The sequence below is a fragment of the Brassica napus genome, chromosome C3 (assembly GCF_020379485.1).
Source record: "Brassica napus cultivar Da-Ae chromosome C3, Da-Ae, whole genome shotgun sequence".
In the NCBI taxonomy this organism is placed as follows: Eukaryota; Viridiplantae; Streptophyta; class Magnoliopsida; order Brassicales; family Brassicaceae; genus Brassica; species Brassica napus.
This window is the reverse complement of record NC_063446.1, coordinates 19,941,026-19,967,361: the sequence shown is the minus strand read 5'-3', so window position 1 is coordinate 19,967,361 and position 26,336 is coordinate 19,941,026. Positions and strand designations below refer to the sequence as shown.

The following is a 26,336-nucleotide window of genomic DNA, read 5'->3' as shown; positions in this document are numbered from 1 at the left end:
TGCCTGCCTATTCTCCCCCTTAGATACACTGACCCTATTTATTTCCCCCCAAACTATGAAGCTCTTCATAAACCCACCAGATCATATACTTTCTCTTTAAGTCTCCCCCCCCCCCCCCCAAACTTTTTTAATCTCCCTTTCTAATTAATTTCGAAATTGCAATTAGATAAATTAAAAACGCGTTTAGAAAACAGCGATTGCCCAATTAAAAAAAAACCAGACCCGACCCGACAATTAAAAAACTTGACCCGACTTTAAAAAAAAAAAACAGATTGGCTATCTAATTGAAATTAGGGCTCGTGTCTCTGCTTCACGACACTTATTACGAAGAAGATGACAGAAAAAGAGAGAGAGAGAGAGAGAAACGAGAGAAGAGAATGCTGAGGGGAGAGAGACCGTGAGGAACAAGGAAGATGTGGAGGAGAGAGAGACAGTGAGGAATGTTGAAGGGGCTGTTGTTTTTAGGTATGGAGAATTTTTAAGCTTGTTTAACCGAGATTTCGTTATTGTTTATGTCTGGATTTGAGTTTGAATTTTTTTTTTTTACAGAAATGAAAGAGGTGAAAAGGAAAGTGCTGACACCATGGTTGAAACAGAGAAGAAAGACTTAGAAAGGAGGTTATGAGAGAGTACGAGGAAGACATGAAATCTGGAAAACGAGATAAGATGGATGAAGCTGAGGATACTCTTGGTAGATTTGAGTATGAGATCGAGTCCACGAAGATATCAGACTTACACAACCTACTCAATCTTCTCAAGCTCAAGACTAGTTAACACTTGATGTGGCGTACTTGTGTGGCTTTTGTTATTAGGGTCTGTACTCCGTGGCTTTTGTTTTAAATTCTGTGTTTTTATCTTCTACTACTCTATTTCTAATGATGCAGCTAAAATATAAGTTAAAAAAAAATATTTACCAAAACAAGCCAGCAACGTCATTTAGTGTTCTTAGCTTTCTTGCAAGAAGACAATCGTTGTGATCATGATTATCAACATACTTTCTCGATTCTGAGTTACTTGAACTTACAAGTTCTCCAGCAAAAAAAAATCTGATGAGAAAGGCATGAAGAACAGGAAAAACAAACACTTTATTCTTTAAAACTCTAAGCATAAAAATGCAAAACCAAGCATAATTTTCGATCATAACAAGTCAAACTCATGTTCTAAACTTAACATCACAAATCCACATAAAGAACATGACCATTTTCGACACTAAACACATAAGAGTCTTTCATAAGTCTAAACACATAAGAGAATGTGATCATTCAGTTAGCAGACCCCTTTCCAAAAAACCATATCCTATCATAGCTTTCAATCATCTCTTCACTCATCTTAGTTCTCATGGCTTCTTCTTCCATCTTCTCAAGCCTTGTTTCTTGAAACTCAAAGCGCTTCATCACACTCTGTTGCAGATCATGAACATCATTCACAAGTCATCATGTTTTGCATCCACCTTTCCAATCTCATCTATCACAGCCTCACCTCCCATTGTTCTCTGTCGCCAAGAAGATGAGGCTGAGCTGCTCATGATCAGTGGAGAAGTTCTTTGTCACTCTTTCTGATCGTTTCTCTCTCTGTTTTTCGTCTCTCTCTCTCTCCTCCGTACTTGGTCATTCTTCTCTTTGCCTCTCTCTCTTTCTCCTCTGTTCTTAGTCGTCGTCGTCGTCGTCTCTCTCTCTATTTCACGTCGTCGTCGTTGTCTCTCTCTCTCTGTTTCTCGTCGTCATCTCTTTCTCTCTCTTTTTCTTTTCTTCGTTGTCTGAAAGAGTGACAAAGAACTTCGGATATCGACACAACCCGAAGTAAATAGACACAAGTTAATCTTATAGACTAGGCCTGCGCATTTTGGTATCACATATTTCGGATATCGGTTTGGATTTGGTATTTCGGATTGGGCCAACAAAGTATTGGTTCAGATCGGTTTGGGTAGTTTTGCGTTTGGGTTGGTTTGGATAGTAAATCGAGAAACCATCTGATACCCATAAAATGTTATCTGATACCCACAAAATGTTTGGTTCCCTTTTGGCTTTGGTTTTGGTTTGATTATTTTGGGTAATTCAAGTAACACTTCAGATATTTTGGGTAAAATATCAAGTAATTAAGTATCATTCGGATAATTCAGATTGTTTTGGATATTTCAAATCAAAATATTTTGATGTTTTTGAATAATTTTGGGTAGTTCGAATATATTTTGATATTTAAAAAAAAAAAAATTGTATACTTTAGATAGATTTTTAAATATTATGTACATATATTTAGTTATGTTATATGTATATATAATTAATGTTTATATATATTTGGATATTTGTTCGGTTCTCGGTACTAGGGGAGGATGGACTTCAAAGCCCAGCAGAGACACTTTAATTATTTTTTGACCCCAGTCAATTTCACTCCTGGGTCCGCTACTGATCAGAAGTACTTTCGGTTAAAACCAAAAGCCAATGTTGTTACATTCTTGTGAAGAAACGATGTCAATTATGCTTATGAGGACAAACCAGAAGATCAATAAAGAAATCTTCTTGGCCTTTCTAGTGGTTGTACAAATGATTTTGTGTTAGTATATGCATGCAGATACACTCAGTATCAGTTTCATAGTATTTGAATTAACTATGCAAGTTGCCAAACTTAAATGTCAATGGAATTAGAAAAGCTAAGTAAAACTCAGAGAGGCAATTATATTTGTTGTTGATTATGAACATGTTGTTGAAGTTCCAAAGTAAAAGTTCATGATGTGGGATGCACTCCGACACCACGATGTTTGTTGTTGAATGAATCTCATAAAGTTAATAAATAAAAAATCTATAAATTATTAGCCGATAAATTAATAAATATATTAAACTAATAAATTTTGTTAGTTCCGAATTAGACCGATTCAAAAATATAACACAAATCGATAAAATAATAAGATAATATTTTTTTCATAAACTTTTATGTTGATATATAGTTCCATTAAAATAATAAATTAATCACTTATATATATGTAGCTTATATAAGTACAAATAAAACATTATATTGTTTGCTTTTATATTCACGATGCAATTTATTTCTATTTTTCTTAACAGGTATTTTATAATACTTTGTAAAATTATATTTAAAACTCATCTAAAATTTATGATACACTAGGGTCAGTCCGCATTACGCGCGGGATATGATTGTCGTGTGATGTATATTACTATATAATTGTATATTTTTATTGTATGTGTTTCATATTAGGATTTGCAAGAGGAGTGTACAATGGCGTTGATGGTTTTTAAGTATTTTTGTGTGTTAAGGGTTTATAAATGTTAAGTGTGTTTATATTAAAATTTTACTATATACTTTGGGTGAGGTGGTAACGGAAATTGAAAATCTAAGCTATTTTATACATGGAGAATTTTCATGTTTACTTTGTTGGTACAATTATTCATGTTTACCATTACTAAAAAAACATTTTGAATAATAACTTCTTCAGTAACAGATAAAATACTCTTATACCCTTGTTATGTATATAATAAAAAAATATTTAAATAAATAAAAAAAAACTTTTTTTCTGTTTTAGAATTATACTTTTTCAAATTTGAACTTTTTATAATTTATTTTTCCAATTTTTTTTTATTTTTTTTAAAAAAGTTTTCTTTTTGAAATATTTTTTTAATTAAATTTTTAAGTATTTATTTATATATTTATTAGAATCCAAAATTTCACATTTCAAAAACCTACCACACTCTTCATCTAAACCCTAAATCTAGAGTAGTTAATCCAATATTTATAAATGTTTTTTTTTTCCTCTTTAAAAGTGAGGGTAAAAGTGGTTAGTGTAAACATGAAAAGTGGTATTATAAATGTAGTATTTTTGAGAATTTCTCTTGATACATTTGATATTGGTGGTAAGTGCCATTAGTGTTAATTACTAAGTGAGCCGTCCATGCATACAATATTCCGTGAGCTGATTTTAATATATAGAATCATCGTTGTTGTGATGTTATGGTCTTTCGGTTCGAACAAATTTACATCTAACAATTGTTTTAATTTTCTAATGTCTCTGTTTTTTTTTTTGTGGAATGTTATTGTCCTGTCAGACTAAAATGTTACGTCTCTTGTTTAAATCACATGTAATACGTTGCTTTTCTATCCCAGTGAAGTGATTACAAACTATAACCCTATAGATATTTCTTTTCTTTCTTCGTGCGACCAAATGATCTAGTTTGAAGGACTTTACATTTCATGTTTTCGGTATTCTGCTCGTCAGGTTGTAAACCCGTGTTTACACTGTTTTCATTTCCATGTTTAACGACCTTCTCTTGTTGTGCTAAAATTGGTGAAGCTCTCTGAAATTACTCTCGTTTGTCATTCAATTCTAATTTTGCTTGATATTGTAATGTAAATGATAATGGGTGGTTCTTCATTGGGGTACAAAGATTTCTGTCTATGTCGAGATACCAATTTTCATGATATATTAAAAAGAAATATTTTTTAAATATATTAAAATATATTTTTTCACTTCCTGCATCATTGGTATTGAGATCATTGAAAAATAAATTAAACTTAAATATATTTAAAATACATGGTTTATTTGTTAATATTGATTTTACTATGATTTTAAAAATGGTAGGTTTTTTCCTGAAATCTTAAAAACAAAATAACTATCTGAAATAAATAAATAAATGAAATAGATTAATTGTTTTATATAACATTTATTTGATAATGAAAAATAAATATTTTTAATGTGATAAACTATACAATTTGTGTTATTTACAGAATCAAAACACACCGTAGACTTTCACGTTCAACTTTAATATTATGCTGATTCTTTATTTTCTCCTTCACAATAATGACAATTCTTAGTGTTGAACTTGTTAACAAAATAATGCTTAATGTTGTTCTTTGTTCACTTATTTGTAGTGTAGAACGTGAAAGCTCTACGATCTACGCATTTAAGATTGGTCTTGAGCACAATACTAAACGAATATAAGAAGTGTTATAACTCATCATGCTGAAAATGATACGAATATGCGAAATCGCTAGAACATACAATTATTTCACTTTCTCCAAAACGTATTGTTTCAAGGAAACTCTAAATATATATGTTTTGGAAATACATGCTGTTCTGACCTTCACTTATTGATCTTTAGTAGCCAGAGGAAAATCGAAAACTCCATCACAGTTTTCACTTTAAGAAGTGGCTTTTCCGGCAGCTCTTTCTTCTCCTTGATTATATCCTTAGGGCCTAAGAAACTGGGCTGATTCGTTTAAGACATTAGCCTTGTCCACACTCTATCCGTAATCACCACATTGTTCTGTTTATATTTTATCCTCTGCAACAACAATAAAAAAAGATCAGGTCAGGACGATTCCAAGACCACAACTCTGTTATGTCGAACCAGATTATTCCATTGTAACATATATAATCACAACTCGTATCCTTCCGGGATTGAAAGCAAAAAATGTGTTTGATCTGTATCAGTAACTTACGCTGTAAGGAATGTATGTTTGTCTTCTATTGATAAGACTACTGATGTAGCTAGTGTAACCTGCCACTGCACCATGAACAACGCTCTGAGCAAGAAGCCTAAAGTAAACAGTGTTTGATGCATTGGTAGAAACAGTCCGAATCATGTACGCAGGATCTAAAAGCAAGAAACAAATAAATGAATTTAAAATATCCAAGTAGTTGAAAGTGGGGAGAAAGGGTCATGGTTTTTGTTACCTACGTATTTGAGATTCATCACCATGCTAATCTTCTTAAAATGATCCTATCACCAGAGAAGAAAAAAAGGTGAAAACACACTGATGAGTTTTAAAATTATCTGGAATTGCATAAGAGAAAGTTTGAATCTAATTTTTACCTTGATGCTTTGTGGTAGCCAGAAGTGACATCTTTAAGAAGCTTGTTATCAGAGGCGTCTGTTAGATTCCATGCTTTTGCACATCAACTCTTTCCCTGTTCTTCAGCAAGAACAATCACCATGTGACCATTCAACTTGATCTGTTTCTCAATGAACTCCAAGATCCACCTTTTCCTTCGAGATAAAATGCTGACTCAGGAGGTTAGGTATCAATCGACATCTCTGCTAGCTTATGTAGCATACATCGCTATGAAACCTGTTGTAAATAATCGAGTAGCCTTTAGTCATTAACAGCTCAAAATGTCTTTTAACTGTAATTTTCAAAGCAAATACAAATGAAGAGAAAAACTTACCACTGTAAAGACCCACAGCTTACCAAACCCGAGACCATTCTCTTGCTCGCTCTGAGCCCCCTCAACAATACCTGTATTATATAACCACCAGAACCGTTGATGCAAAAATTCTCATTCCAAGACGGGCGCTTCCGAAGGTGAGATGTCATTTTTAACCTGCTGTTATTGTAGTGCTCAGGAAATGGTTTCATGCAACTATATTTTTCATTTCCCTGTAATAAAACCAATAAATGCTATAAACTAATGTTTTCTTACCTGTAGATACATCAGAAGGTTCACTGGTAATTTTCAGAGTAGGTCGCCGAAATAATTTGATGTCACTATTATCAGCATCGCCTCGTTAGAGCTTTAAGCCGTCCTGCCCGAACCACTCTCGATTCACCATACTTCCATCACCGCCGTTGAGCCAAGCAAGAACCTGGAAGAAGGCTGACTTTTTTTATAGGTGTTATCCAAGAGAGAATACGCTTTGAATGATTGATCGTGCCTGTTGTGGTCGAAGAAGTAAAGATGGTTGCTAAGGGAGACTTCAATGGACCCGTAGGTTACAGAGGAGAAGAATCTCATACGAAACGACGCCAATGAAACTCGACCAGAGATTCCTCATGACGATTCGTCTTAAGCAACATCCTGGAAGATCAAAAGACCCGATCGAAACCCATAGAATAGAATCCTCACGTCGGACTTTAACTCGAAATGCCCCTCCTTCTCCATTAGAAATGCTGATTTCACCGTGTAATAAAAAATAATATATTTTTTATTTTTTTTTAAATATAAAATCGGGTAGAACGTGGTTAAAGACGCTAGGGACCTTAATGAAACCAACTTATTACCAACCCGACCTGCTCTACCCGACCCAACCAAACTGAACCGGATCCTATTCTCTAAACGAAGCGTTTTGTCTCTCTCCCTCTCCACCTAAATCTAAATCCCGTCTCGTTCCTCTCCGGCTTCCCTCTTGCGATTGCGACGAAACCCTAGCCTCCGTGCGTTGTGGCTTTCTTCGTCGTCCTCCTTCTTCTAAATCAAGAATCCATCAATCTCTCCGTAGACGTCCTCTCTCCCTCTTATTTCTCGGGTCTCAACTCTCTAGAATCGAGAACCGCTTCGTTTCTTCTTCTTTCTCCGACGAAATCTAGTCTCCATCTTCGTTCCTTTCGTAAGTGAGTAGTTTCCTCTGAGTATTACATTGTTGAGATGTAATAATTGATGTTTGCTATGCGGTTTGCATTTGGAGTAATTGACGGTGACTTGTTGTGTTCTTAACAGCGTTTCTAACTTCTTGTACAGGAAATGAAGGGCCGAAAAAGAAAGAATCCATCTACTACGTGCGTTGGAGTCTCCAGTAGAACTAGAGCTAGAAAGGCGGTCTCAGCTGGGAATGAGCCGACAAGAGAAACGACTGTAGTTTCTCTCTCTGTTGATTCAGAAAGTGATGACATGTCTGCTGTATCATCTAAGGTAGTTTTTGCACTCGTTTCATTGTCAGTGTGAAAGTATACTAGTTTTAGTAGTAACAAATGACTAATACATATATATTATGATTGCAGGCAAGGCAACCACCACAGCCCCTTGAATTATACTTCAAGAGCACAAAGTTCACGAAGACTTGCAAGATTCAAACCAAGTGCTTTGTGAATAATACAGTGGACGTGATTAAGAAGCTTAAGGAGGAGGTTAAATGGTTCACAACCCATTCTCAATTTCGTCACTTCTTCCACATGCCTGATGAACAATACCTGAAGCTCCAAGGAATATGGATGTTACTCTTGCGCACCATTTCGACTGAAGAAGAAGATGTTGCATGGTTTAGTCTGAATGGTGTTCCCATCCGCTATTCTATGAGGGAGCATGCCCTCATCTCGGGCTTAGACTGCCATGAGTATCCAAGGAAATATTTGAAGCTCGGGAGTACGAAGTTTGTGGATTATTACTTCGGTGGACTAAAGAAGATCACCATAACAGATGTGGAGCAGAAGCTGTTGTCTATGAAGACGCCATGCAATGATAGATTGAAGATGGCTGTCTTGTTCTTCCTTGGTCGGGTTATCAGAGGACAGGCAAAGGATTCCGGACCAGTAGACCCGTTCATCTTAAGGATCGTGGAAGATTTGGATGTTTGCAGAACATTTCCATGGGGTCGTTTGACATTTGAAGATGCAATAAAGAACATTAAGCATATGATGGAGCTTCTGAAGGGTGAAGTGCACCCGGCATGCGGCTTTCCTGGATTCATAATTCCATTAGAGGTGAAGCATACAATTTAGTCAAATATGAGTTGTTTTATAACCGTAAATCTGACAGCGCTACAATATTTGTGTAGATTTTGGCTTTTGAGTGTATTCCTAAGCTGGGGAAAACATTTCGACTATCTGCAGACACACCTTCTGAAGATTGTCCTAGGATGTGCAAGAGCCGGAATACAAAGAGTAGCATGAAGGGCTATCCTTTGAAAGATATATATGCTGCACTTGGACACACAAAGGTATATGTATATATACTTTGTAGTAGAAACTAGAAGAATATAATAAAATTTAAACTGATTTTCCTTTTCTGTTTTTTTTTCAGGTTATTAACAGTGTGTTGGTGCCAATTGTGGGTGAGGAAATCATGCTGGCTCGTATAATTGATGAGGAGCGAGAGTATCATTGTGAGGGAAGCACAAGTGATACTTGGAACCACTGGCTAAATGTGAAGCAGAAGAAGATATTTTGGAAAGCGCTATACGACTTAGATGTTGCTGCACAAGTGTTTAAAAAGAAGAAGGACAAAGAAAAGGTGACGTTTTTAGAAGATTCGTCTTCTAAATCTGGATTGGAGAGCTTGAAAGCTCTGGAAGAAAAGATTTTGGGGGCCATGAGTGAAGTGTTTTCTGGTCTTAAATCAGTGGTGGAGGCAAAGCTGGGTGATATGGATGTGAGGATGAGTAAATTTGAAAAGAACCAGCGTCAACTTAGAAGAAGGGCTAAGAAAATAGAAGAAAATCTGACTTCTATTGAGAGCAACAAAAATGAGGAGAGGAACTATGGTGAAGATATGGATTTTGGATGGGATGATAGAGATTATGGTAGAGCTGAAGGGAAGGAAAACAGTGAGAAGGCTAAGGAAGACAAGGAAAACAGTGAGAAGGCTAAGGAAGACAAGGAAAACAGTGAGTCTGGCGAGGAAAAGGATGTGGTCTCGTGTGGGGAAAATAGTAAGGATGGTGAGAAAGAAAACAATGAGAAGGGTGAAGAAGAGAAAGACCAAGAACCTGAAAAAGACAAAGAAAACAGTGACTCTGTTGAGAAAGGCGAAGAATACGTGGAGGAATCAGATGAAGAAAGTTCTCTGTTAAGGCTTCAGGAAAGAGTGAGAGTGCAAGCAGAAGAATTTTGGAGGACAATTGATGATGAGTCTGAGGCTGAGGAAGAGGTTGAGAAAGAGGGTGAGGAAGAGGCTGAGAAAGAGGTTCAAGAAGAGAAAGAGGATGAGAAAGAGGCTGAGAAAGAGGTTCAAGAAGAGAAAGAGGGTGAGGAAGAGGGTGAGAAAGAGGCTGAAAAAGAGGCTGAGAAAGAGGTTCAAGAAGAGAAAGAGGCTGAGAAAGAAGAATCCAAGGGAACTCCTACCTCTACCGGAGTAATAGTCATTACACCACGTGGTAGAACTAAGGCAGCAGCTGCGAGGAAAGCAATCTCTATATCACCAGAGATTGTTGTGGTAACAGGGATTGCTGAGCTAGCTGAGAAAGAGGTTGAGGTAGAAGCTACTCAGACAGAGCAAGAAGCTATTCAGACTGAGATTGTTGAGAAAGAGGCTGAGGTTACTGAGAAAGATGCTGAGTTAGCTGAGAAAGAGGATCAAGATGTGGATGAAGAGGAGGAAAAAGTAGAGGAAAGTGAAGATAATCCTGTGGAGAGTCCCTCTGAGAAACATGCTGAGCTAGCTGAGAAGTCAGTTGAATCTGATGTCGATCTAGATGTGGAGGAAGAGGAGGAAAAAGCTGAAGAAATTGAAGATAATCTTGTGGAGAGTCCCGCTAAGAAACAGACTGAGCTAGCTGAGAAGTCAGTTGAGGTAGAATTAAAGACTAAGCGCAAGCCTAAGGTCAAGGTCATAGCAGTGCCGTATGGCATTCCCAGAGCTGAGAGACTAGCAAAAATGAGAGCTGAAGCTGAAAAAAAGAAAGCTAGAGCTGAAAAAAAGAAAGCTAAAGCTGATGGTGCACCTAAGAAGAAAGGCAGGCCGAAGAAGACTGAGGCTACATTAAAGCCATGTACGCCGCTGCCGGAGAAGAGAAAAAGTGAACCATCACGGTGGGTGCAGTCTCCTTTCACTGAGGAAAAGACTGATGAGCTAGAAGTGCCAAAGAAGAAGCTTAAAACAAAAACCTAAAATGCTTATTTTATGTATATGTATTATTCAAGTTAGGATGTTATGTTTCTGCCTAAAATGCTTCTCTTGAACTTGTTAGGATGTTATGTTTCTGCTTCTGGATGTTATGTTAAGTTTCTGGATGTTTTATGCTTTTTAAACAGGTGTGGTAACTCAAAATTACAGGGGAAACTCTGGTCAAAATTTTGGAAAAATACTTCATAATTTTGAAAAAAATTACTTTTTAAAATTTGGAAAAATACTCCATTTTATAAAATAATTAAAAACAGTTTACATGTAAAATGCAAACCACATGTAAAACGTGCATGGATAAAAAATGCACATGTAAAACGTGCAGCCGTCATATATTTTGATATTATATTTTGATTACACTTAGTAATTCTTGGTAAGTTTCAAGGACTTAGTAATACTACCTTACACATAGTAATCTTTTGGCAATTTTTAGGTTTATCTAGTAAAACCCTGAGAAAATGAGCTTTTTTGTAGTAAAACTGATGCTTTTACACTATAATAATTATTAAAGAAGACATTTTCAGGAAGCATTTGCCAGGAATACGTATTTTTTTAGATTTTCCTTACTATGGTCTAACCATTCATACAATAACAATGAAAGTTAAGAGAGTTTTTTGAAAAAATGAAAAGATTTTTCTTAAACTGCTGAAATAATCATAAAAAATAGTCTTAATATATATTTAGTAAGTAACTAGTCTACAAATTGATAATAATCATAAAATATATATCGATTCTACATACTAAACATAAATACTCATACTAATATATATGTGGTCCAAATAACACATAGTAAACCCAGTATTCCTAGTAGTTCAAATAACACATAGTAATTCCAGTAGTTCTAGTAGTCCAAATAACATATAGTAATTCCAGTAGTCCTAGTAGTCGGAATAGCACAATGAAACAAATTTCAACAATCAAACACCTGAACCTGAACCACTTCCACATTCAAAATACGCTGCCATACCTCTTCCTCTGGCTCTCCCTGTGTCTGTGCTTGTGGCTCTCCCTCTTCCACTCCCTCTGCCTCTTTTTCCTCTTCCACGCGCTTCTCCTGCTGATGGTTTCCTTGTTTGTTGTGGTTTTCCTTTCTTGACTTCAAATTCTGGAGGAAGTACTTTCTTTGCTCTAATTTCTTCTGGTATAACCCAATCAGACATATGAGGAACATGATATATTGTCCGGTGATAAGCCAAAGCCCATTGCTCTACCAAATAGTACTTAGAACAATACTCAGATAGATGGAGTTCCTTTCCCGCTTTCTCAGTCATGAATGTGGCAGCAGCTACTGCATGAACACATGGATATTTGTCTTTATCAAATTGCCCACAGGTGCACGTGTTCATAGCCATGTCCACGGTATAACGCTTCCCGTCACTACCATGCACACTGTACTCGAGATGGAAGCTGTTTAACTCATCAACCCGAAGAAACCCTGCATCAACACATCTTTTAGTCATTTCCTCCTCCACTATAGGCACAAGCTTCAGTGCGGGTGGCATTTCAGCTGCCTCTTTCCTGTGCTTGTTAAACCATTCAGCAATTTTTCCAATGATAAAATCAAACATTGGAAGTAAGGTGAACTTTCTTGCGTCCTTAATAACACCGTTAAAAGATTCTGCTGAATTGGTGGTGTCAACATTGTACCTAACTCCTTCAAAGTAACATCTAGCCCATTTCTTTTGTTCACAACTTCTGTCAAGATACTCCGCTGCACTAGGATATTTCCTGCCAAAAGCGTCATAAAGGACCAAGAACTCCGCCTCTGTATAAGCGTGTGCGCACTCCATAAACTTAAATGCACATGTTTCTCTGTTGTTACGGACGTAGCCTTTAACATTTTGAGACAGATGCCATATACAATAACCATGAGCGGCCTGAGGGAACACTTGATGTACTGCCTTGATCAAGCCTTTGTTTCTGTCCGAAAGAAACACCAATCCAGGGAGATCCGATATCACTGATTTCAACTGTTCCATAAACCATAGCCAACTCTCATATTTCTCACCATCAGCAACACCAAACGCAATTGGGTAGTGGTGATGATTGGGATCCTGAGCAGTCGCAACAAATAACACTCCACCATAAACAGTCTTCAGGTGTGTTGCATCCACAACAAGGACTTTTCTCATCGCGCGGAATCCTTCTATGCTAGCTCCCAAAGCCCAAAACAGATACTTAAATTTTTTGCCCTCATCCACAACCACACGAGTTATTGTGTCAGGATTCACCTGCTCCAGCATGTGCATATAACAATATAATAAAGAATAACTCTCTTCAGGAGTTCCGCGCACTTTATTAGCAGCTAGTCTTCTTCCTCTATATGCCGTTGTGTATGATACTTCCACAGCAACTCTCTGATGAACCAAATCGATCAGAGCATTGGGACGTGGTGTGTCAAAACTTCCAGGATAATCTTGGGCCAGGATAGATGCAACGATTTGTTGTGTGCCTCTCCTTCTATTAGGCAGTGTTCTTGTGGTAACAACAGAACATCTATGCTGCTTGATGTAACTTCTAACTGACCAAAGATCTGAATTCGTTAACTTTGCAACACGCACAAACCACTTGCAGCCTTCTTTGGCTCCTCGGCATTTTATCACATATCTCTTAGTATCCGACTTAATTACCTCATACTCAAAACACTTCACATGTGACGCCGCCTGAATATGAGTTTGCGCTTCCTCCTTGGTTCTAAATTCTTGATCTAAAACCAAATCCATACCATCATCCCACTCCTTATAGACAACTGGTGTGACTTCAACTGAGGGTCATGCTTCTCTTTCGGTGGCATTCTCATGCATCTCAATGTCTTCGTAAAGTGTAAGCACACCACCAGTACCTTCATTATCAGTTGCATCCTTCTCAGTACCTTCTTCATCACCACCCTCTGTCTCAATAGCCTCTGTATCAATAGCTTCTGTATCAGTAGCCTCTCTATCAGTAGCCCCTCTTTCAGTAGCCTCTCTATCAGTGGCCTCTCTATCAGTAGCCCCTCTTTCAGTAGCCTCTCTATCCAATAGACTGCCATAGAAATCAGTGTCATCATCCCTTTTGTTGAACTCCACATGTAGAACACTTCTACAATTCTCTTGATTTACTTGCATTAGATAACAAAAACGTCTTCATCTTCCCAGATATATGATGGCTTGTTCGAATACATTACCATTGGAAAGTAACTAATCTTCGCTTCCATCTTATAGTCATCTACCTTTATCTTTCTGCAAATACGCTCAACCAAAACATAGCGTGTGATCTCATCCACTGATTTCTTCAACACAATAGTGTGAATTTCATCTTCCCCTTCACCATCTCCCGAAATCCATTTCATTTCAACCCCATCTTTAATATAATATCCTCCATAATCAAAACAAATCATTGTACAATGCGGATTTTTCATTTTCCTGAAATAAAATGAATTATAATTAGAATTAGCATTACTAAGAAGTTTAAATTTAATTCTCACGTAATATTTTACTGTTAGCATTCTGACTAATACTATTTTTTTTCAATACTATATATATAGTAAAACCAGTAATACTAGTAATATTTGTAAACATAGTAATACCAGTAGTATCAGTAATACCACGTTGCATTAGTAAAACGGGTTATCTTAGTAATACCCAGAAATTATCTTTGCACTAATTAATCAACTTTTTAGTCCGATTTTGTTCGGATTTTGCATTACCCATGTTATATAATTCATATTAATGAAATTACACCGAAGAAATCATCAAAACGGGCTCAAAACGTACATAAAATATACCCTGAAACCAATAAATACAGTTTACAAAATCCTTTTAAATCTCTTAAAATTTGCATTCAACCTTTCTTTTGTTACACTAGCCGATATATACACTTATTTTTATAAGTATTCCAGCAAAAATTTAATCAAAAACGGACATAAATTAAACCCGAAATTCATATACACAGTTTTTAAATTCATTTTTTCTCTTTCAAATTTTCATCAATTCTTACTTTTTTAGGTTACCCATGGTTACACAAACATTTAAAAGATATTTCACACAAAATTTCATGAAAAACGGACAAGAATTACCTGATGTTAAAGCTTCAAAATCGCCAATGAAGGATGAGGAAGAAGAGCTCTTCACGCTGACAGAGGAGAGAGGAGAGGGAACATGAAGACATGTGGACCAAGGTAAATCTGATTGGTTAAGGTTGTTTGTGGACCCCATTTGGTTGTTGTGTTTGGTTGAGTGTATTTAATTGAAAAATTAAATGAATTAATGAAGTGGAGAAGAAATATATTAAAGAAAGAAAGGTTACTGTAGGGAATTCAAAGACAAAGGGGTAATGGGAAAAGAGAAAGGACAAGAAGAATGAAATTTTTTTTCATAAGGGCATTTGGAGTTACCCCCCCCCCCTCACGTCTCAAGCTTTCGAACGCGTAGAACAAAGGCTATGATGAACCCTAATTTCAAAACAATGTGGATTAAGTTTCACGCAGACGGGTCTTGAGGACAATACAAAGCCCAAATAACACATAACGAAACCCACATATATTGCATAATTCACTTAATGAAACGCGATGTTTCGAAAAAAATGGACAGGTCTCTCGCTATCCTTGAATGAATTAGTGACGTGGCGGCCTGTAAGGAGAGAATTCTCTTATTTATATAAATAGATATCTCACACGCACTAAATAATATAATAAAAATATTAAAATCACATTTATAAAATTTAGTTCGTATATAACTTTTAAAATTAATTATTTTCTTATTTTATAATAAAAAATAATTATAAAAAGGAAAAATATTGTAAATTAATAATTCCATAAACTAATAAATGCCATAGTCCCTATTAATTTATACAGTTTTTACAATATACGTACTGATGATCATATGAGTTATAGAATAGGAATCACTAATAAAGTGTGGAACTTGTAGTCAAATTAATGATTCAAGCCAGCCAATAGCTTTACAATAACAATACGTTGGTACCTTCATTTGGTTATTAATAAAATTGTAACCAAATTGATCAACCTAAAGAAGCAAAACTAAGTCCTTTTTCAAAAAAAAAAAAAAAAAAAAAAAAAAAAAAAAGAGAAGAAGCAAAACTAATACTATACTTTAAGTTAAACTAGATTTTGACCCGCGCTTTCAAAGCGTGGGATTATCTTATTTTGAAATATATTTTATTTATAACATGTATATTTTTTAATTAGTGTTTTTATGTTATATTTGTAGTAGTGGTTTTATATAATTAGGATGATAAGTATCTATATATAAATATAAAAATATATAATCTTGATGCTAATATAATAGTATAGATGTATATGTGTATATATATATATGTATATGTATTTATAGTTGAGAGGTTTTGAAAGAGTTCAAATATTAAGTGGGTTTTTTAAATACTATCAGACAAATTTTACTATCAAAACTAAAAACTAATTTGGTATCTATAATTTTCCAAATTTGTAATAATTAAAAACTATAAATGTAATTTTTAAAATTAAAAAAATATAATTTGTTTTGTTTAGTTTTGTAGTTTTCTTCTTTGTTTTTGGGTGATCTTTATCTATATGTAAGGGTAGCAGTAGATGATTAGTGTTAATTATGTAAAGTTTTTTTAAAGTGTAATTAATATCATTTTGTCAGATTTGTTAAATGGGACGTTGAAATTATTTTTCAATCTTATTAGTCCACACTGGAATATGAATTAAGTCTTTTTTGCATATATAACTCGGCTTGAGACACTATAAGATGGTCCAAAAATATATTAAATATTTTCTTTATGTTGAAATTAAAAAGACAAAAAAATCTGATTCTTTAGTATTATTAAAAAATCAGATAGTCAAAAGTAAAAAGACAATAACTCTGCCGACATATTCCTTTCCTCCGTAACTTCTCTCAAATTAGAAAAGCAATCGACGATCCTCGTTGTTTCCGATTCGAAGATAGAACAAAATAATCAGAAGGAGTAATCTCATGTCTTGTTCATCTATGTGTGTTATAAAAGGTAAGCATTACTATAGTTTCAATCGATGATTAAATCTTTGTTATTTTTGTTCTTGGTTTTTAACAATTGAAACCACATGCAATTGACAGAATAAAAGCTCACAGAGTAAAAGCTCTTTCTCAAGTCTACGGAACAGAGCACGGAGATCTCAGATCTGTTCAGATCTTGTTAAGAACTTGGATCGAAGAGGAAGTCAAAGATCTTATAAAAGCATGTAAGTTTTGAAAACCCGATTCAACTAATCTGTTTTAGTTAAATCTGTTGCTTACTTTTCGTTTTTTTTAAGTAAAAAACTTTTTAAAAAAATTGCTTCTCTCTGGAAATTGTAAAGGAAGAAAGGATGCGACATGATCCATCATCACCGATCTACGAAGGTATAACACGAATCCGACCGTTTTGTTGGTCATTAGATTGTACGCACATAAAAACCATTCGTTACGAACTTAAGTTTTATGTTTTTTTTTCAGATAATGTTGCATGTGTGATCCGATGATAAATCTGTTTATTCCGATGAGAATCTGATGTTTTTGTTTATGTCCGAAGACGATCTGATAAAATAAAGTATCTCTTCATACATACCAAGCTCGGAAAGCACTGATCCAGATAAGTCTCGGACTATAGGTTTATTTGGTTGATTTAGAATTGACTTACGGTATATGTTTTAGATTTTAGTTAGTTAACTTAATCAAATATACAATTGATGTACATGTGGTGCAGTATGTTGTACAGAAGAGGAGATTGAGAAGGACATTACACAAAGTTAGGAAAGCCTAACAGTACACAGATAAGTCTCTGCCTATAGCTTTATTATTTGGGTTATACATGAGAAACGGTATACGTTTTATACTTAGTGAGTTGACTTAATATATACAATTCATGTGCAGGTTGGGCAGTCAAAGGTATAGAGGCAGAAGTTTTATTCATTTGAAGGACATGGGACAGAGACATGACAGCAAAGAAATACAAACTAAAGTAAGTGCATTTTAAAAGCTTAAATTTGTAGTAATTAGGCTTCGAACTGAAACTGGTAGTTAGGGGAATAAACCGGAAGATTTTTTGATGAATGTTGATTGCAGTAGACGTGTTTCCTACATTAGAGACTTAAAATTTAGTGTGTAAAATTCGATTAGAGATGAAGCTGGCATCTGACTTATATGGCATTTCATGTTATGTTTTGAAATATAAAATTTTTGCACAATTCAAATATGTTTGTTTCTAACAGTCATTGTTTGGTATTGAGGGTTTCCAGCCTCATCATGAAATAAAAATATTAGGATCCTCTATGTTTCGAACTTTTCCAAAAGTTCCAATAATAATATAAGCAAAACTTATTAATATAAAACAGTAACTAAACAAAGCACGATAGTATGGAAATAATTAAACGAAAACAGTAGTTCCAAACTATAAAAGATAAAACAAACAAAGAAAACTAAAGATTATCGAAAATCTCTTTAAAGAGTGTCTTCAAGCTGTCAAAATAAATTTCGTATATTAGTTTTATTTCGTCAGTAGGATTGCATAAAATAAGCACTATAATTGCTTTATAATATTTACCTCATCCCAGCTTCCATTCAACAACTTGAGTGGAGATTCAGAAACAATCCCATTAGCTACCTTGTCTAGGATCATTATTTTTGACACACCAGTATCATCCTTGACCATCAAGTGAAGCCAGAACCTGTAGATTTGACAGACATCAGTTACATTTTTAATTGGTCAACACCACTATAATATTGAAACCAAGTGGTTGTGTTTTTAAATTTAAAGTCATACCTTGGTGAAACTTTCAAGACATAGTCGTTGCATGCCTCACAAAACCAAATAGAATCCCTAATAAGATTCTGCCCCTGGCTTTTCAAGTTATTTACCACCAAATGCCATTCCCTTTAATTTTTTTTTAAAAAATCGTCAATGACTTAAGGCCCAAGCCGAATGCATACTATAAAGGCCCAAACCGTATGCATACCTGAATAATCCTTATTTTTTAAAACATCATCAATGCCCTATAACATGAAACCATCTTCATCTTTTCTCAACCCCTATACCCTAAAATGAAAAGGCTTAAAAGATGAAAAAAGACTTCCGAACAACTCACGTGTGCAAATAAAAATATGACATTTTTACTAATAATATTTTTCAAACCTTATACCCGAACGTATTCATACGCATTCTCATGTTTTTACAGAAAAAGATTTTAAAAACATAACCTAATGGTTAGTTTATTCCATATTATAAAAAACATATTCAATATTTGTTAAATGTATATATATATCTATGAGAAATCAATTATTTTAAAAATTAACCAATCCCATATCTAATAGATACGGTTTATTTTAAAATAACTGATTTTTGTTCATAATATAGAGTATCGATACCATATCTATTCTAACTATAATTTTAACAACATAATATTCCCTATAAGATTTTCCGATTAAAAAGGTGGAAGGTATGTAGCGCCTACAATCATGGTGCAAATAAATGTACAACCAAATTTAGAAAATGAAGATACACAATTGGCTACATTCAGTGAGTCTGGTAAAACATTTAGGGAAATATGAGTCTGATAAAAAATTGCTTGGATTGAATTAGATGACAGAAAACTTACTTGATGTCTCTAAGGGTGAAATCTAGTTTTTTACGCTGGTACCCACCAGCACACTGAATGGTTTCGACAGCACCACAATCCAAAACTTGGCCCAGCACATCTATTAATCAAAACATTTTCAAAGTTATTAAATGTAGCACGTACACAATATAATTGTAGAAACTATCGATCACGTTTTTACCTATTAGCAGTTTTTCATCAAGAGTTTCAGATAAAACGCTTTGAAAATCGACCAAATTAAGATATAACTCATCATTCATGAAATTGGACTGAGTAACGACTGTTGCTTGATTGAATGAAATCTTGTAGATATGGTTTGTTGTGCGATATGCTCCTCCCGCAGGCCTGACTTGGAAGTTTCTGATGTTGTGCCATACTCCAACCAGAAGAAGTCTTCCTTTACTCTCAAAGTAAGTCTTTTTGCAGCTTGCATGAATTTTATGCCCCTTGTACATGTTACAATTAAATAAATTAGAAATATTAACATCAATTAATATCAATGCTCAAATTACACAATTTTTTTATAAAAAACTCTATTCTATTGAAAAGGTTTGGATTGCTTACATTCTCATCAGCCAATACGAATTCCATGGTTTCCCCCCCCCCCCCCGTGATTGATGTTTTGTGACCAGGAATGTAGAACCTTGACATGAACCATCTTAGTAGTGTGCTTTGGCTTCAAGTCGCTGATGCCGGTGATTTGTTGTTTAGAATCATTTGCTGTGTTGTTGAGCGCTTTAGAAGCCATTCTTTTGGTTTTGCGGTATGAGTGTTTTAGGAAGAGGCGTGGGTATTTATAATAGGAAGAGGTTATAGGAAGAGTAGATTAGGTTATTTGAAAACTTGTAGGCTACTCTAAATATTTGCGAGATCTTTATCGTTAATAGTACTAAATGCAGTTACCAGAAATTTTTAAAATATATTATGTGAGTAAGTTACACGCAATCTAGATTATAGAAAGATATTTTTGAACTTTGAATGTAGCCAATTGTGTATCTTCATTTTCTAAATTTGGTTGTACATTTATTTGCACCGTGATTGTAGGCGCTACATACCTTCCACCTTTTTAATCGGAAAATCTTATAGGGAATATTATGTTGTTAAAATTATATTTAGAATAGATATGGTATTGATACTCTATATTATGAACAAAAATCAGTTATTTTAAAATAAACCGTATCTATTAGATATGGGATTGGTTAATTTTTAAAATAATTGATTTCTCATAGATATATATATACATTTAACAAATATTGAATATGTTTTTTATAATATGGAATAAACTAACCATTAGGTTATGTTTTTAAAATCTTTTTCTGTAAAAACATGAGAATGCGTATGAATACGTTCGGGTATAAGGTTTGAAAAATATTATTAGTAAAAATGTCATATTTTTATTTGCACACGTGAGTTGTTCGGAAGTTTTTTTTCATCTTTTAAGCCTTTTCATTTTAGGGTATAGGGCTTGAGAAAAGATGAAGATGGTTTCACGTTATAGGGCATTGATGATGTTTTAAAAAATAAGGATTATTCAGGTATGCATACGGTTTGGGCCTTTATAGTATGCATTCGGCTTGGGCCTTAAGTCATTGACGATTTTTTTAAAAAAAATTAAAGGGAATGACATTTGGTGGTAAATAACTTGAAAAACCAGGGGCAGAATCCTATTAAGAATTCTGCTTTAATAGTATAGATTTTGACAATTTCAACGTGAACGATTTTAGTCACTCCAATCAGCAAAACACAACATCAGTCACCTTTCAAACAAGGATCTAAAAATACGTAACACACACAAATACAGTTCATAGCCTCTAGAACAAAGGAACCAATTTGCCAAAATGACATCAAGCCCTTCGACTAGGTACCAAAAACCCAGGTTCATGTGGCGCTGGAAGACTAATTTTGCTAGAAGTGAGCATCGAGTTGATTTTACAGATTTTTGGTCGATCTGCATGATCGGCTTGAACACATAAAAGTGCAATATGAATGCATCGAGTCACTTGTTCGATTTGATAATTATCACCGAAAGTCGGGTCCACAAACTCTTCTGCCGCATAGCTGCCTTTCCTCCAGATCTTCCAAGCCTAGTGAATAAAAAGAACAGGACAATTCTTCTAAGAATTTGACCTTAGTTGAAAGAAAAGAATCTAAAAACTACTCACATATGTGACCAGATTGCAATCAGTATCACCAATCCTGTAGAATCTACTACTAGTATTGCCGCTAATGATCTCAAGAACCAAGACTCCAAAGCTATAAACATCAGATTCCATGGAGAACTGACCAAGATTCATATACTCAGGAGCCATGTAGCCGCTGGTCATATTGTAGCGTTTTGTCCAGTCAAGCTGTGGTCGATTCGTAGTGTCTGTGCATGAATATATTAGCTAATTAATCAAGAATGGGATATGGATTCATCAGAGACTGCGAGTTGGGAACTTGGAATGTTAACAAACCAAAGAGGAACATATCGAGGCTTTTGTTACACAAAAACTCATAGACGAGTATCTTTTCTTCTCTTTCCATGCAAAAACCTAAAAGCCTAACAAGATTATTATGCTGAAGCTTTGCCACCACAACGACCTCGTTCTTGAACTCTTGGAAGCCTTGTCTTGAAGTTCTTGTTAGCCTCTTAACCGCAATTTCTGTTCCGTTTGAAAATGTACCCTATACAGTCCAATGTATATATAAATGGAAAAATCTTATAAATTGCACATTTTTAGTTTTTGTCACAAAAATAACACTAAAAAAAACTCCAAATAGTTTTTATTAATCAATAAAAGTACTAAATTACCTTACTTCATAAACCATAACCTCAACTCCACCTTCTAAATACTAAACTCCGAACACTAAAATAACTTGATTTAGTGTTATCTTAGAGTATTTCTCATATATATACTAGTTTAAGATCCGCGCAATTGCGCGGGATGAATGTTATATATAAAACTAATTATTATCTATTATTATTTGTATTCATGTATGTATTATGTATATAATTAAATTAGAGTAAAGGCATAAATCAGAACAATACATCTTGTTTATTTACGATATTTTTTTGGTAAATTAATCAAAACAATCATTTTATTTATTTTATATGGTATATAACTAAATTTCAATGACATGGACATAGATATATAGTATATTTTAATATAAATATTTATTATTGAGAATTCATACTCATATGATAACACAAAATTTATAATGTGCGATTTTTTGAATGCAAAATATTAAGGTTTCAATACTTTTTCAATAAAAATTTAGAAATTATCATATTTAAGTATTTTCCTATGTTATATAGTTTAATTTTATATTAATATATAATATAAATGTCTAGTAAATGAGACTTCATATTCATACGATTTATGGTCATTTGTATCTTGTTATTACCAAAACAATTAAACCATTGATCACAAAAGTCTACTATGACACATTTAACGTTTTTAGTAATTTATAGTCGTTTTAAAAATTCAAAATATAACATATAAGAAAAAAAAAATTTATTATATGATTAATGTGGTTGTTTAATATCTTTTAATGATATAAAATTAAACAAAAAAGAGGTAAGATACAAAAATTATTATCAAATATTTATGATTCATAATCATTGATTGTCATATATACGTTAATCATATTAGGCAATTCCGTAGCTTTTATTTAAGAAAAGTGTGAGAATATTATTTTGTACACTATTTATCAATTTAATAGTTAGTTTAATAAAAAGTATATTATAAGTTAAGATGGACCAACCAATTTCTCTAAAAATTCTGAATTTCATTCTCATGTGAACACGTGACTACAAAAGAATGTCGTAATGTTTCTATTCTCATGTAAACACGTGACTACAAAATAATGTCGTAATGTTTCTCAATTAATATATAAGAGATATATGGATTGTTTCATAATGTTCCACTTAAGCTAATAAGGAAAGCTATTAAGGAATGTAAAGAACCCATACCTTGTAAACTACACCAAATCCACCTTCACCAAGTTTGTTCTCGTCCGAAAAATTATCTGTAGCGGCTTCAATTGTATTAAGATCATACTGCAGCTGATGTGTAGTTGCCATGTCATCATAAGCTGCAAATATATCATTGGCTGCAAACGAATGTATGGTATTGTTTTGCAAGGAAGTATATAAATCTTCAGCTCTGAAATGGATAAAAGTATAACTCACTTTCAAGTTTCATTGGTTTATATGATTTTCTACTCCTGTAAAATGCAAAGCCTAGAGCAAGCAGGAGCACAATTATTGCTACTGGGACAACAATTGCCACTACAGTTCTTGTGGAGATCGTTTTGCCATCTGCAAAAGCAAGTCAAGATTTGGATAGTCAGAAATGAGATTAAAAGGTACTTTCAAGATTAAGATGCGGATGAAGCATATATATATAGCAAAAGAAAATATCCTCTAAAACTCTTTTGAAGAATATAATTAAAATATCTAAAACTTATTAAGTAAAATATCTTAACGAAGCCTAAAATCGTTTGACGTTGTCATGTGTCAATATATAAAAGATTACGTTCCCAGGGATATCTCCAGTGTAGTACTCTGCGTATTGCGGCTTGAGAGTAATCTCGTTGTAAAACGAGCTGTTGGAATAACGAACATAACAGAAAGGAGGGCTCCAGTCATATGAGTCTGTCTGGTTCTGGCAGTCTTGTAATAAATATTTGGACGAGGCTTGGATACAGTCTGAACAGATCTGTGGTTCAGTCCCTGGGATGCACATCCCTAAGGCATATATCCTTCCGGGGCCTTCACCAACAGAGACGTTGTAGTAGCCGTCTTGAGAGATGACGTTGGAAGCAAGAGTTGCGAGGACGAGACGACGGTTGGTATCGTAAGTACCGTTGGGTGCGAAAAACATCTCGTCCCCACATACTACTGCAGACACGTAGTCGAAGCTAACGGCCAGGGCCAAACAGAGGATTGAAAACAGACTGTTCAGCCACATTTTTTGAGAGAGAGATATGATGTGTATATGAATGTCAATGCTTTAGTTTATAAGGAAGTGTGTAAACCTCTTTAGCCTAGTTGATATATCAATTAGGCCAATAGCTTTATAAAAACAATACGTTGATACTTTCAATTCCCTTTAATGTTAACATTCTAAACCAATTTTTTTTTAATTATACAGGATATCCTGGTCCCACAGAAATGGTCCAGACTAGTCACGTGTTACCATGTATCGGTCCTCTGTCTCTGACCATGCCGAAATATTAATTTTCCAGTAGCCAAGATTCGAATCTTGATAGTTGTACTGTAGTGGGGTTTTGCCCTCAAGTTAATCAACTCCGGGTCACAACGCCTTGTTAGATCATAAACAATAATTCTCGATCCTTTTATAGCTGTCTCATAACGTTTTCAACTCAACTAGTTAATATTTTTTTTTCCTTTTTTTTTTTGGTCAAAAACTCAACTAGTTAATAAAAACACATTTTATAAACGAATCATAAATCATTCGAGTTGAATAATGAAATAATCATGGTTGACAAATGCCGTTTCCAAACCGGCAAGTGTGACTATATATAAACAGAGTAAATAGACACTTAGCACAATCAATCCGTTGTCAAAAAAAAAAACCGAATCAATCCAGGGATTGAACGTATTAAGTCTAAGTCTCCCACAAAACAATCTTACAAACTATACTAATAAGAACCAACCAGCAGAATATGACATAATACTCTGTAATTCAGTATGATCAAAACATTTTTGGCATAAGATATCTTTTTTTTTAATTGATTGGATAAGATATCTGCCGCCTGATTTTTCTCTCTATTACCGACCTAACGAGCATTCCGGAATAAGAGACATCCAATGCTTGACGATCTGCATGAGTTTCTTGAACTATTGCATACATGATGCTGGACGATCTGCATACATGATGCTGGACGATCTGCATACATGATGCTGGACGATCTGCATGAGTTTCTTGAACACACAATAGCCCGGCATATATGGATTAATCTAATGACTTCATCATTCTCATAGCTTTCCTTAATGGCAGGATCTATGAGTTCTAAGAATGAATAGTTGTTCCAAAACCCAATCCTGCCAAATTGATAAACAGTTATTGAAAGGCGATAAGTTTTGAGAATTTGACTTAATCCTGTGCTCACGTACGTGAACAAGTTGCAAAGTGAACTGTTCATTTGGCTGTTTATATAGCACCGGTTTATTAAATACTCGGCCTTGATTACGTACAAACCAAATCCCTCTGGTTACATTAATAGATAAACATTAGAAGTTTAGAACACACAATGACACAAAAGAGATTATTTAACCAAAAAAAGACAACTAAAGAAATATAAATAAAATGAGGAAAGCAATATCATATTCATTAGTTAATAAGAAACTATATAATAATATCATCTTCAACGAGGATCTAGCTCTGTGATGGATGCGTCATTAACAGAACAATGAATTTGTTTTCCAAATGAATCCAAGCCCTCAGCTTCCAAATCTTGGTCCATACTACTTTGGAAGCAAAATCCAGGTGCATGAGGCCGCTGTAATGTGATTTTGCTACTACTGAGTAGCAAAATGATTTTAGACATCATAGGACGATCTCCGGGATCTTTTTGAACACATAAAAGCGCAATATGAATGCATCTTCTAACTTCTTCGCTCTGATATCTCTGCCCAAAAGCCGGGTCTAAAAGTTCTAACGCCGAACCTTTTCTCCATAGTCTCCAAGCCTAACATTAATATATGGTATTATAAAAAAGTCCCATAATATTTTATATATCATAGTATTAAAAGAGACAAAAAACACTAACATGTGTGACTAAATTGACAGCTGAATCATCTTTTTCGTTGAAACTACTATTCATTTTTCCACTTATGATCTCAAGAACCAGGACACCAAAGCTGTAGACATCAGATTTCATGGAGATTCGACCGTGCAGGGCGTACTCAGGAGACATGTAACCGCTGAAAAAAAATCCAAACTGAAAATATACTTTACACTACACGACTGGCGATCAAAAGGTTTCATAAACTTAAAAAAAAAAGCACTTACAAGGTACCAGCTATCTTTCTAGTATTAGCTTGAGTTTGGTCCATGCCAAAAATCCTTGCCATGCCAAAATCCGCTACTTTTGGGTTCATGACATCATCTAGAAGAATGTTGCTTGCTTTGATATCACGGTGTATGATTGTGAGCCGTGAATCTTGATGAAGGTATA

At 34.5% G+C, this 26,336-nt stretch overlaps 4 protein-coding genes and 2 long non-coding RNA genes across 6 annotated transcripts; 3 read left to right on the top strand and 3 right to left on the bottom strand.

Moving 5' to 3' along the window:
- Window positions 1-139: 139 nt before the first annotated feature.
- On the top strand, window positions 140-869 carry LOC125583651. Its single transcript, XR_007320694.1, has 2 exons — window positions 140-465; window positions 550-869. It is a non-coding gene; the product is annotated as an uncharacterized LOC125583651 (long non-coding RNA).
- Window positions 870-7,857: 6,988 nt separating this feature from the next.
- On the top strand, window positions 7,858-8,743 carry LOC125583650. Its single transcript, XM_048750968.1, has 2 exons — window positions 7,858-8,424; window positions 8,499-8,743. Exons 1-2 carry the CDS (start codon window positions 7,897-7,899, stop codon window positions 8,691-8,693), a joined length of 723 nt encoding a protein of 240 aa, XP_048606925.1. The 5' UTR covers window positions 7,858-7,896; the 3' UTR covers window positions 8,694-8,743.
- Window positions 8,744-11,478: 2,735 nt separating this feature from the next.
- Window positions 11,479-13,284, bottom strand: LOC106454224 (protein FAR1-RELATED SEQUENCE 4-like). The gene has a single exon (XM_048749445.1). It carries the CDS (start codon window positions 13,282-13,284, stop codon window positions 11,479-11,481), a length of 1,806 nt encoding a protein of 601 aa, XP_048605402.1.
- Window positions 13,285-16,392: 3,108 nt separating this feature from the next.
- On the top strand, window positions 16,393-19,741 carry LOC125583649. Its single transcript, XR_007320693.1, has 5 exons — window positions 16,393-16,543; window positions 16,633-16,757; window positions 16,875-16,917; window positions 17,011-17,515; window positions 19,458-19,741. It is a non-coding gene; the product is annotated as an uncharacterized LOC125583649 (long non-coding RNA).
- A 29-nt stretch (window positions 19,742-19,770) lies between these two features.
- On the bottom strand, window positions 19,771-24,642 carry LOC106384091 (putative cysteine-rich receptor-like protein kinase 31). Its single transcript, XM_048749443.1, has 4 exons — window positions 23,639-24,642; window positions 23,426-23,451; window positions 23,104-23,329; window positions 19,771-21,815 (listed from the first exon to the last, which is right to left on the bottom strand). Exons 1-4 carry the CDS (start codon window positions 24,101-24,103, stop codon window positions 21,540-21,542), a joined length of 993 nt encoding a protein of 330 aa, XP_048605400.1. The 5' UTR covers window positions 24,104-24,642; the 3' UTR covers window positions 19,771-21,539.
- LOC125582962 (cysteine-rich receptor-like protein kinase 19) lies at window positions 20,993-21,472 on the bottom strand. Its single transcript, XM_048749444.1, has 2 exons — window positions 21,311-21,472; window positions 20,993-21,232 (listed from the first exon to the last, which is right to left on the bottom strand). The coding sequence occupies exons 1-2, from the start codon at window positions 21,470-21,472 to the stop codon at window positions 20,993-20,995; spliced, it is 402 nt and encodes a 133-aa protein (XP_048605401.1).
- Window positions 24,643-26,336: the final 1,694 nt, after the last annotated feature.

Excerpts from the sequence above, each read along its gene's own strand:
- LOC106454224 (XM_048749445.1), bottom strand. The coding sequence starts at position 13,284 with ATGGATTTGGTTTTAGATCAAGAATTTAGAACCAAGGAGGAAGCGCAA.
- LOC125583650 (XM_048750968.1), top strand. The coding sequence starts at position 7,897 with ATGCCTGATGAACAATACCTGAAGCTCCAAGGAATATGGATGTTACTC. Across the intron at positions 8,425-8,498 it reads GATTCATAATTCCATTAGAG|ATTTTGGCTTTTGAGTGTAT; the intron begins GTGAAGCATACA and ends ATATTTGTGTAG.
- LOC106384091 (XM_048749443.1), bottom strand. The coding sequence starts at position 24,103 with ATGTGGCTGAACAGTCTGTTTTCAATCCTCTGTTTGGCCCTGGCCGTT. Across the intron at positions 23,452-23,638 it reads ATATATTGACACATGACAAC|ATGGCAAAACGATCTCCACA; the intron begins GTCAAACGATTT and ends TTGCTTTTGCAG. Across the intron at positions 23,330-23,425 it reads AAACGATCTCCACAAGAACT|CTTGAAAGTGAGTTATACTT; the intron begins GTAGTGGCAATT and ends AAACCAATGAAA.
- LOC125582962 (XM_048749444.1), bottom strand. The coding sequence starts at position 21,472 with ATGACCAGCGGCTACATGGCTCCTGAGTATATGAATCTTGGTCAGTTC. Across the intron at positions 21,233-21,310 it reads ATTGCAATCTGGTCACATAT|GCTTGGAAGATCTGGAGGAA; the intron begins GTGAGTAGTTTT and ends TTTATTCACTAG.